Source organism: Equus quagga, unplaced genomic scaffold, assembly GCF_021613505.1.
Source record: "Equus quagga isolate Etosha38 unplaced genomic scaffold, UCLA_HA_Equagga_1.0 205245_RagTag, whole genome shotgun sequence".
NCBI lineage: Eukaryota > Metazoa > Chordata > Mammalia > Perissodactyla > Equidae > Equus > Equus quagga.
This window is the reverse complement of record NW_025798772.1, coordinates 267-12,238: the sequence shown is the minus strand read 5'-3', so window position 1 is coordinate 12,238 and position 11,972 is coordinate 267. Positions and strand designations below refer to the sequence as shown.

Here is an 11,972-nt window from a genome sequence, read left to right as displayed (position 1 = left end):
AAAAAGATTTCAAGGAAGCAATTAAAAGGCTATGTAAAAATTTATCCGGTCTGGGCCGCCAGCCACACCTGCGTGACCAGCCCAGTGCGCCAGCCAAGCAGAAACCGAAAGGTCATCGTACAGTGAATTACTCGGGTGACACCCTGCTTTTTGACTGCTCCTCTCATCTAGGCGCCCTCACTCTAATGTTCATTTGCAATTAAAGTCTGCCATTTAACGGCTCCAACGGACTAAGTGACAAATTTGGAGCCATGCCAACGGAAGGGCGGCAGTACCCGGTCACTTCCGGGTCACGTCTGGGGTCGTGGCGAGGACAGCGAAGCCTCCACCGCCGAGGGAGGAGCTAGGGGCGGGGCTGCCTCTGCGCGCCGCCGGAACGCCCCCAGGCAGATTTTGCGCATGCTCACTCAAAGCACTCTCTAACTCCGCTTCCGGTGAAGGGGTGCTCAGCTTGCTCGGGAGTCCGGAGCTTGAGTTTAGCGTCGCAGAAGGGCTCCAGCTTTCGACAGGTGAGTGCATTTAAAGTGCAACGGGGAGGGCCGTGCTAGATTCACTCGTGTTCTCTTGCTATTTTCTCCGCATGATCTGAAACCTCCAGTTCCGAGAACGAGGCCGAAGGGGGTGCAGAAGCTTTGGTTACCGTGGCAACCGCGTGACACCAATTTAGTCTTTGGGAATTTGGGAAGGGAGAGCTGCTTCTGGAACGACTCCTTAAAATACACGTGGGTCGGGTTCAGACTCCGGTGTTATTTCGAACCCATGCTCCTAACCCTAGAATTAGATTTTAAAAGGTTTACGTGGCTGTAGTGTGGAGAAGCAGAATTCGAGGCAGGGGAACTAGTTAGGAAGCTAAAGCAGTAATCTAGACCGAGTTTGAAGGCGTCCTGAGCTAGGGTAGTAGTAGAGGATTGCGGAGAAGAGGGAAGATTGGAGAAATACCAGCAAGTATCAGCAGGACCTAATAATCGATTGGATATGGGGCTCTGAACATCTTGTGCATGAAGTCCAGACTCAGCTTGGAAAATGACTCTTTCTAGATTTCTTTCCCGCCGTCAGTTCTGTCTTCTGCCTCCTCCTCCACACAGACCCCAAGCTCTGTTCATCCTAGGTAGTTGGGTGTTCTAGTTTCTAGAATATTGTCCTCTCCTTTCTTGTGGGGTTGGGCCAGGTTACATAATTTCGCTAAGCCCCTCAGTTTTTTCATGAAAATGGAAGAAAATAATAGTACTTTCCTTAGGATTTCTCTAAGGATTAAATTAGGTAATTTATATCCCTGGTGTATAGAATGGGCCCAATAAATGTTAATTCCTACTATTATTGTACTTGTCGTATTGTTTTATTATGCATCGTTTTGCTTTTTCTTCTCTAGACTTTTTTTAAATTAAAACGTTAGTATCTATCTTTGTGTATTCTTGAATATAGTAGTAGTTGTCCTTTTTTTTGAATGGATCATTCATTTAGCTCATTTGCCGACATAATTAAATTCATTTCTTTCTTCAAAGGAACTATTAGGTGCAATTAATTTTGGTGATCAAATGATGTTTATTAGATAAAAAGATGGCTGTTTTTTTTCTGTATAACTCGGAAGCCTGTGGATTAAGATGTACAGAAAGTAACTGATGTTCTCAGTTTGGGATAGGTATGAGTGATTTCAGTGAAGAATTGATAAAGTCCACAACAGAGGATGACCAGGGGGAAAGGTGTGAGCTCTCTGGAACAGGAATGCATTTTCCTTGGCTCCAAAAGCATATAGAAACTGTGGGTAAGTAAAATAAGATAGAACCATTTTAACTTTAATGCATGGAGGTGATAAGATTCAGTATGGATACAAAAATGAATAACCGAGCTGGTTCGGTTTTCAAGATAGGAATATATGGAGGTTATTTTAGACTGTAAGCAAAAAAGAAGTCATAAAAATAGATTCTTTTTTCTTTTACAGTTATTTTCCTTTGAGTTAATAAACAATAGTCTGTATTATGGTAGATAGACTTTTTTTCTATCGATACTGAGCATTTATTATATCTCTGGCATTGGCTAGATATTGGGGATACATGGATGGAGAAGACAGGGTCTCTGTTTTCAAGAAGTTTCTATGGAACTGCAATGAAATAATTCCTAACAGAATTGATCTATAATAGGTTTCAAATAAAGAATATTTCCCCCCATTTTCTTCTAATGTAAATAGAAGGAAGTTTTTCTATGAGATAAACCCCTATCAGAATATATAAAAGAAGCAGTTACCTGCATGTTGGCTGGTGTATTCCTGGGCATCCATTGGAACCAGCACTTTTCTCCTTACCCTCTGGATCCACCCAAACACATCTTCTTAGTCTAGCCCTCTTTCCCCTTGCCTGAGATTTCTTGGCTTCTAGAATTTGGCTCCTATTTCTTTTTATGTTACTCCAAGTATCATCTCATTTTATTATCTCAGCAAAGTAATCCTCAGTAAATCTATGTGCTCAGCCATTTTAGAGATGAGGAAATTGAATTTCAAAGAACTTACCCTCTAAGTGCTGGTACCAGGAGTCAAACGTAGGCCTGTCTGATCTCAAAGCCTATTCTTTTAGTGTCTGAGATATGAAAAATAGGATAATGTATGTAGAGTGCCTAGCGTAGAGCCTTGTGCATAGTGAGTGTTGAAAAAAATCAATAGTTTCTTTCTTCTCTTCTCCTTTTATTTTTGCTGGATTAAGACACATGGTTTAAACCAGGTTTGAATGGATGGTACTTCAGAAGGAGTGCTACTTCAGTTCTTACAGAGATCTAGTCATCTAAAGTTCCTGCTAGTTAAGGCCTCCCTGGGCACGTTTCTGCCCCCACTGTTCTCTAGAGAGCTCGAGTCAGTCCAGAAACAAGTAGGTTGAAGTCCAGAATTTACATGCTTAGAAATGTTTTATAGGTTATGGATGGCTTGTTAAATACAAAATACTTCTCTTTTCTTTTCTTTCTGTCTTTCTTTCTTTTTTTTTGCTGAGGAAGATTGGCCCAGAGCTAACATCTGTGCTCATCTTCCTCTACTTTATATGTGGTATGCCTGCCACAGCATGGCTTCACAAGCGCCACGTAGGTCCACATGTAGGATCCGAACTGGCGAATCCTGGGCTGCCAAAGTGGAGCATGTGAACGTAACCGCTCTGCCACTGGGCTGGCCCTACTTTTTTATTTTAATACATAGATGTGCATTTCCTCTCCCAATTTTTTTGTTTTTTTTTTAAAGATTAGTACCTGAGCTACTGAGGTAACATCTGTTGCCAATCTTTTCCTTTTTTTTTTCCCTCTTCTCCCCAAAGCCCCCCAGTATATAGTTGTATATTCTAGTTGTAGGTCCCTCTGGTTGTGCTATGTGGGATGCCGTCTCATCATGGCTGGATGAGCAGTGCCATGTCCGCACCCAGGATCGAACTGGCAAAACCCCAGGCCGCTGAAGCGGAGCACGTGAACTTAACCACTCAGCCACGGGGCCAGCCCCTTAAATGCAAAATACTTTGTAATGAGAAAATAGTTGCAGGTAATATTGACACTGTAGTGATAATTAGCTGATGGTAGGAAAACACAGTTTCCTAACAATTATTTATTTTTTTTATTCTGATGTCTTTTGGCACTTGGAAGCGTGTGCCCCCTAGAATAAAAACTTTGAAGGCAGGGGCCCAGCTGGAATAGAGCTGTGTGTCGAGTACCTAGAATAGTTCTTGGTGCATAGTGGTGCTCAAAAAGTATTTGTTGACAGACTGACAAGTGTCCAGATTCTTTCAAGGGCATTAGAAGTTAGGTTGATGACGCTGGTTCTTTATTGTATCTCATTCCATCAAAATGCATTTTCCTTGACAATTGTTATCTTTTGCTCACAAAAGGATGACGTGAGAGAGATTCCTGAGGTCACGAGGCTGAGTTGGAAGATGGGAGGGGACTTTTCCAAGGATTTAGGAATAGTGTCTAAAGTCGATTTCCAGTCTGGGGTGTGAACACTGGAGGGATGGAGGGGAGTTTGGCCTGAGATTAATTTTCCTTTAGGGGAATAAACGAGGTTTTAGGGAAGAGGTATTTTGCGTGGTGTTGCTGCTGATCCTGGGAGGTTGGGTGTAGATCTTGTTAAATGCAGCTTCTGATTCAGAGAGCTTATTTCTCATGAGCTCCCTGTGATCCTAAGCTGCTGGTTCCAGGATCACCCTGAGTAGCAAGCATCAGGATCCCCAGGGGGTTTGTTTGCACACTGAAAACGTGTGAGAAGCGCTAGTCTAGAGCAGTAGGCCTCTACTTTTATTTTTTTGGAAAATTAGGTACTACCTTGTACTGTTCTAAAATGCCATCTAAAAATTGTATCCTACACTCGATAGTTGCAAAAGATATAATTTCCAGTGTATGTTGGTATCTTTAAATAAAATTATTATATTACTTTAAAAAATAGATCTGGTGGAGGGGCTGGCCCAGTGGCATAGTGGTTAAGTTTGCGTGCTCCGCTTTGGTGGCCTGGGTTTTCCAAGTTCGGATCCCAGGTGTGGACCTACGCACCACTCATCAAGCCATGCTGTGGTGGCATCCCACATATAAAATAGAGGAAGATTGGCACAGATGTTAGCTCACAGCCAATCTTCCTCACCAAAAAAAAAAAAAGAAAAAAAAAAATATATATATATATATATATATATATAAAGCTACCTATCTGGTGGAATCTAAACAGCCTAGGGATGTGATACTTTTCATCAACCATTTAAAAATATTTATGAAATGCTTTTAATAGATGGAAATTTTGTGTTGTGCCTTTTTGTTTTATACTTTTATTCTTTCAGTAAAAGTATCTACCTAGTTTTAATTATTTTTGTTAATATCCTACAAGGTTTTAAGTATTAAAATTTCTTCTGGATTGAGATAGCATTAAATTAATAGTTGTACACAGCTGATCAAAATAACAAGTATTAAAAGTTTTATCAAAATTTAAGTATTAAAAGTAAGTTTTGGTTGCTTTTTATCTCAGTAAAATATAGTTATCATTTTTGTCCAATTACTTCATATATCTGTGGATGAATAGTATGTATTTCTAGAAGAAGGAAAGATTTAGCTTCAATTCTATTTTGTTTTAAATGATGAAAATTCTGACACACCTTAGTCACATAAGTAAGTAGATAGCAATGGATGGATTTTAGTTATAGCAGTGGATCTGGTCTTTGAACTCTTGAATTATTTGTGAAAAAAGTACATAGTGATCTGTTATAAAAAATCGTCAGATCCTTCTACAATTTTTGATAAACAAAACAAAAACAAGTGAAGCTAGCTTTGATATTGGGGTGGCCTGGGTTAAGTAATACCCTCTGTTCTACTTGTTAAAACTTCTGCTTATAGAAGTAAGGTTTTTGAGTTGTTGCATTGGGGTCACTGTGGTGAAACTCGTCTCTTTAATCTTTGTAGCGACTGGAGGGAAAAAGGAGAAGGATTTTGCGCAGACGACAAGTGCTTGTTTAAGTTTTATCCAGGAAGCTCTGCTGAAGCACCGGTGGCAGCAGGCTGCGGAATACATGCACAGCTATTTGCAGGTCTTGGAAGATTCGGACAGCTGCAAGAGGCAGGCCGCCCCGGAGGTGAGTGCGCATCTGCTCCAAGAGACTGTGGAGGTCTGCGAGTTCCTGCCTCCTGAGCTCCACCGGAATAGCTTCTGCAGCATCTCATGTTGATTTTTCTAAAAGCTACCGAAAGTAGTTTTGGGTGGAGAGTTTGTATCGGGGCATTTTTGTGTGTACTTTTTTTTACTTCCTATGATTTTAAAGGAGACTGAAAATAGTTTGAATTCTCAGATTCCTTAGTATTTTCATTCATTCCAGTAATTCTTCCTTCTTTGCCTCTGTCATTAATGTCCCTTCGCTATAGGATGTTTCCTATCATCATACAAATGTTATTTTTTCCATCTTAAAATCATCTCTTGACCCCCATTTTCTCTGCAGGCCGTGCCCCGTTTTTCCACTCTCCCTTTCAGCAGAGCTCCTGGAAAGAGAGTGCATCCTTCTTCTCCGCCAACCCTCTCCATTTAGGCTCCCCCCACCGCCAGCATCACTGATTCTCCCAAATTGCTTTGTCGAGGTCAACAGTGATTTCCATGTTGCTAAATCCAGTGGCGGATTCTCAGTGCTCCTCTAACTTGATCTGTCAGCAGTATTTAACACAGGAGATCATTCCTTCCTGTGTGATAACCTTTCTTCATCTGGTTCCAAGACACCGCCCTCTGTCAGTTTTCTCTCCTGCCTCACTGGACATTCCTCAGTCTCCTTTTCTGACTGCTTCTCTTTCTGGCCTTTGGACCTGGGCCCCAGAACTCAGTCCTTAGTCCTCTTCATTGTCTGAACTCGCTCTTAAAGATCTCAGTCAGTTTCATAGCCTTAAATTTGGTCTATATGCTGGCAATTCCCAGTTGTCTGTCTATGGCCCTGACATCTCCAAGTCCAGATTCCTAACCCAGCTGTCTCCTCCACATCACCACTTGGATATCTAATGGTCATATCATACCAACAGAGCTAAAAGGGATTTTCTGAGCTTCCCTGTCTAAACTAATTTTCCTCATCTCACAGGATGGTTACTTTATGTATCTAATTGCTAGGGCCAAACCCTGGAGTTAATCTTTCTTTCATAACCATATCCAAACGATCAGAAAATCCTGTTGACTCTAGTTTCAAAATATACCTACAGTCTGAGTACTTCTCACCACCTCCCTTGCTGCCCCTTGGTCCCAGCCACTGTCGCCTCCCTGAGGACTGCTCCCCCTTCTCCACCCCCAGTCTGTTTCCAGCATAGCAGCCAGAGTGATCCTACCTTTATTAAGATATTATTAACGCACCATACAATTCACCCATTTAAGTTGTATAATTCAGTGTTTTTTTGTATATTCACAGAGATGTGCAACCATTACCACAGTCTAAATTTAGAACATTTTTGTCCCCTCAAAAGGAGACCCTGTTCACTCGCAGTCACTCCCTGTTCGTCCCCATAATCTCCAGCCCCTGGCATCCATTAATCTACTTTCCATTCTGGACATTTCATATAAGTGGAGTTGTATAATATATGACGTTTGTGAATGATGTTTTTCACTGAACATAATGTTTTCAAGGTTTATCCATGTTACAGCATGTATTAGTACTTTATTCCTTCATATTGCAAAATAGCATTCCATTGTATGGATATATCACATTATATGTATCTGTTCATTAGTTGTTAGACATCTGGGTTGTTTCCACTTTTTGGTTATTGTGAATAATGCTGCTGTGAACATTTGGGTACAAGTTTCTATAGGGATGTTTGTTGTAATTTCTCTTAGGTATATACTTAGGAGAAGGATGGCTGGGTCATATGGTAATTCTTAAACTTCATAGACCGTTTTCCAAAGTGGCTGCACCATTTTATATTCCTACCAGCAATATATGAGGATTCTAGTTTCTCCACATCCTTGCCAACCTGTGTTACTGTCTGTCTTTTTCATTATAGCCGTCCTAGTGGTTGTGAAATGGTAGCTCATCATGGTTTTGATTTGCGTTTCCTTAATGACCAATGACGCAGCATGATCCTTGTAAAGCATAAGTCAGATCGTGTCACTCCTCTGCTGAAGACACTGTGATAGCCTCCTGTTTCACTCGGAGTAGAAGCCAAAGTCCTTCTGATCGCCTGCGAGTTCTGCGTGGTCCGCTCACTCCCTTTTCTTCTTCGACCTCTCTGACCTCATCTGCTGTCGCTCTCCCTCTTGTGTTTTCTTCTCCAAACTCACTGCCTCCTTGCTGTTACTTGAACAGGCCAGATATGCTCCTGCCTCATTGCCTTTGCCTTAGCGATTTCCTTTACTTGGAAAGGTCTTTCTTCAGGTCTCACTATGGCTACCCTCCTGCAGGTCACATTTCTGAGAGGCCTGCCATGGCTGTTTACCATTGCAGCTGCATGCCACCCCCCCACTTTCCAGCTGGCACTCCTGATCCCCTTATCCTGCTCCATCCCAGGATACTTGCTAATTTAATTACTAAGTTTCTTGGTTATTGTCTCTCTAAGATAGAAGTAAATTCCACCAGGGCCGGGATCTAGATCAGTGCCTGGCCTCTTCTGTTACATTTGTTCAGTAAAAGACGGTTTATCCACAAATAACTTCACATGACTATCTCAGATAGCTTTTATTAATACAGTAACCATTGCATCAGTTTGATATCTAATGGAGCCAAAAAAATCTGAAAAAAAAATTTATTGATCGAAAATTTAGTTTAAGGAATAAAGTTATGTACATCTATAAAACATTGGGCAAGTTACAGGCCCTTTTTGTCCAGAATTTGTTTTGTAAAATAAAGGATGGAATCAGTGGTTTCCGGATACTTGTTTGGCTCTATATGAATTACTTAGGGCGTTTGTTGAAAATATAGATTCCTGTCTCCCCTCCCCTCCTGCTGAATCAGAGTCTGAGTCTCTGTAATATTTATTTTTAACAAGTGCCCCAGATAATTCTTACATACAACTAGATTTAAGAAGAACTGTGATAGATAATTCCCAAGTTTCCTTTAAGCTCCAAAATACTACAATTTGGTGTTCTACAAATGAAATCTCGATCTCTCTTTCTGAGTTGGAAAGATGAGTATCGTTATTATGCTGAACAACCAATATATATATATGTTTACAGGAAGAATTGATTTAAAATTCACTTCCATTTACTTTAAGGTCAGTTTTATTGAAGTACCTTAAATTAGAGTAATAGAAATAGAGATTCGTTCCCATGAAAAAGAAGAGCTCCGAGTTCTGTCAGCAAAGCTTTGGTGTTCTGGGGAGAAAATATTTTTATTAAAATTTGTCCGTAGCTGATGAAATTCTTATATTGGAGTTCTGTAAATCGAGTGGTAGAGCTCAATGGGAGCTCAGGAAACGTCTAGTCCATTGCTCTCATTTTGTGGATAATTAGGAGGCTGAGAGCAGTGAAGAAGTCAGTGTTGCTAGAACTCAGGTTTTCTGACTTTAATATTCTTCCTCTCATACTAATTAAAATTTTTATCTTCAATATGTGTCTTAACTGCCTACGTTCTTTGGACTGCTGACTTAAAATTGACTGTGTTATAGTTATCTGGTATTTTAATTTAATTGATGGAAAAGATTTTATCACATAAGATGTAATATTAGTTTCACTAGGTGAAATACAGTAATATGTTGACAGCAGTATCTAGGAAAAGGAATTATAGGTTGTTTTTTAATGTAATCAGAAAAAAATAGCTTTCTGAGGCAGAGATTGGTTAAGGCAAGGATTTTACATTTTTGTTAGTCATCTCTGTTTTGACAGATTATTTGGAAGCTTGGGAGTGAAATTCTGTATTATCACCCTAAAAGCAACGTGGAGGCGTTCAATACCTTTGCTGACCGGATGAAAAATATTGGCGTCATGAATTACTTAAAGGTGAGCTTGTGGGCTTTGTGAATTTACATTTGCAGGGGTCATTTTTATAAGTTGTTCGTCTCTGTGATAAGGTAGGTAATGATGTAAAAAGCATGGAAAAAGGGTGAGACACCTGGATGCATAAGAGAAGCCGAAAGAAAGCAGCGTTATGAGAACTGTTTACTTCTCCGTGTCCTGTCGCCTACCCTGTTCTCTGAGAGCAGATACCTTCTCTTTGTATAGCTCTGGCTGCCGAAACCAGGCTTCCAGAGATGGCAGCTGTTCCTCATTAGGATGATGGGCCAGATCCTAATATCTTTGCTTAAGTCATTTGAGCTCTCTAGGAATTGGTGCTTTTGGAAAAAGAAAAGAGCTAAACACGTTGGGAATTTGAATACATGAAAAAGTATTTTTTCCCCAGCTTTATTGAGATATAATTGACATATAACATTGTGCAAGTTTAAGATGTACAATGTGATGATTTGATGCACACATGTATTGTGAAATATTTATCACAGTGAGGTTGGTTAACACGTGCTTCACCTCACGTAATTACTATTCTGTTATTGTCATGAAAACAGTAGAGCTCTGCTCTCATAGCGTCTTTCAAGCGTGCAATCCAGTGTCAGTAACTGTGGTCACCATGCTGTGCATTAGATCCCTGGAACTTAATTATCTTCTGACTGAAAATTTGTATCCTTTAACCAACATCTCTGCATTTCCTCCACCCCTCAGTGCCTGCCATCCACCATTCTGCTCTCCGTTTGCATGAGTTCAGTGTTTTTAGATTCCACATATAAGTGAAATTATATGGTATTTGTTTTCATCTGACTTGTTTCACTTAGCATAATGCTCTCAGGGTCCATCCGTGTTGTCGAAAATGGGAGGATTTCCTTCTTTTTTATGACTGAATAATATTCGATTGTGTGTATGTGTGTCACATTTTCCTTATGCATTCATCTGTTGATGGGCACTTAGGTTGTTTCCATGTCTTGGCTTTTGTCAGTAGTGCTGCAATAAACGTGGGAGTGCAGAAATCTATTTGAGACAGTGATTTTATCTTTGGACCTATACCCAGAAGGGAGATTGCTGGATCATATTGTAGTTCTATTTTTAGGTTTTTGAGGAGCAACCATACTGCTCTCCATAGTGGCTATACTGATTTATATTCCCACCAGCAGTGTACAAGGGTTTCATTTTCTTCACGTCTTTACCAGCATTTGTTATCTCTTTTTGATGATAGCCACTCTAACATGTGAGATGATATCTCACTGTGGTTTCATTTGTGTTTCCCTGGTGGGTAGAGATGTTGAACACCTTTCCCATACTTGTTGGCCTTTTGTATGTCTTCTTTGGAAAAATGTCTATTCAGGTCCTCTGCCCATTTTTTAATTGGATTTTTGGGGGGTTTTTTTGCTATGGAGTTACATGAGTTCCTTATATATTTTGGATGTTAACCTCATAGTAGGTATATGGCTTGCAAATATTTTCTCCCATTCTGTAGGGTGCCTTTTCATTTTGTTGGTTGGTGGTTTTGCTTGCAGAAGCTTTTTAGTTTGATGTAGTCCCACATGTTGATTTTTGCTTTTGTTTCTTCTGCTTTTGGTGTTGTATCCAAAAAAATCATTGCCAAGACTAATGTCAAGGACCTTCCTCCCCCTTGTTTTCTTCTGGAAGTTTTACGGTTTTAGGTCTTACATTTAAGTCCTTAATTCGTTTTGAGTTAATTTTCGTGGGTGGTGTAAGATAGGAGTCCAGTTTCATTCTTTTGCTTATGAATATCCAGTTTTCCCAACACAGTTTATTGAAAAGACTGTTTTGTCCCCATTGAGTCTTGGCCCCCTTGTCAAATATTAGTTGGCTGTATATGCATCAGTTTATTTCTGGCCTCTCTATTCTATTCCATTGGTCTACATGTCTGTTTTCACACCAGTACCATACTGTTTTGATTTCTATAGCTTTGTAATACCGTTTGAAATCAGGAAGTGTGATGCCTCCAGCTTTGTTCTCTCTCAAGATTGTGTTGGCTATTCAGGATCTTTTGTGGTTCCATACAGATTTTAGGATTTTTTTTTTTCTGAGGAAGATTAGCCCTGAGCTAACGTCTGCCAATCCTCCTCTTTTTTCTGAGGAAGACTGGCCCTGAGCTAACATCCATGCCCATCTTCCTCTACTTTTTATATGTGGGACACCTACCACAGCATGCCTTGCACCCGGGATCTGAACCGGCAAACCCCGGGCCGCCAAAGCAGAACGTGCGCACTTAACTGCTGCGCCACCGGGCTGGCCCCAAGGATTTTTTTCTATTTCTGTGAAAAATGCCATTGGAATTTTGATGGGGATTGCATTGAATCTACAGCTGGCTTTGGGTAGTATGGACATCTGAACAATATTAACTCTTCCCATCCATGTGTGAAAGTGTTGTACCGTTCCTAATGTTTAGGGGGACTTCCTCTCCAAATTCATATGTTCTTTGATAAACATCGTAGCCAAAAGGACTGAGATGTTTCCAAAATGTTAGCTATCTTCATCTCTGTGATGTATATTTGACTAAAAGAGCACTTTTCAATAAAGTTTTTAAATGCTTTGCTTTTTCATT

General features: G+C 40.3%; 1 protein-coding gene across 1 annotated transcript; it reads left to right on the top strand.

The window, feature by feature from the left end:
• The first annotated feature begins 429 nt into the window (after window positions 1–429).
• On the top strand, window positions 430–9,677 carry LOC124233572 (TATA box-binding protein-associated factor RNA polymerase I subunit A-like). Its single transcript, XM_046650714.1, has 4 exons — window positions 430–509; window positions 1,630–1,762; window positions 5,404–5,573; window positions 9,281–9,677. The coding sequence occupies exons 2-4, from the start codon at window positions 1,642–1,644 to the stop codon at window positions 9,413–9,415; spliced, it is 426 nt and encodes a 141-aa protein (XP_046506670.1). The 5' UTR covers window positions 430–509; window positions 1,630–1,641; the 3' UTR covers window positions 9,416–9,677.
• Window positions 9,678–11,972: the final 2,295 nt, after the last annotated feature.

What these genes read in the sequence shown, in the direction of transcription:
- LOC124233572 (XM_046650714.1), top strand. Translation starts at nt 1,642, where the DNA reads ATGAGTGATTTCAGTGAAGAATTGATAAAGTCCACAACAGAGGATGAC. An exon ending in AAAGCATATAGAAACTGTGG is followed by an intron (nt 1,763 to 5,403) that starts GTAAGTAAAATA and finishes TAATCTTTGTAG; the next exon opens with CGACTGGAGGGAAAAAGGAG. An exon ending in AGAGGCAGGCCGCCCCGGAG is followed by an intron (nt 5,574 to 9,280) that starts GTGAGTGCGCAT and finishes CTGTTTTGACAG; the next exon opens with ATTATTTGGAAGCTTGGGAG.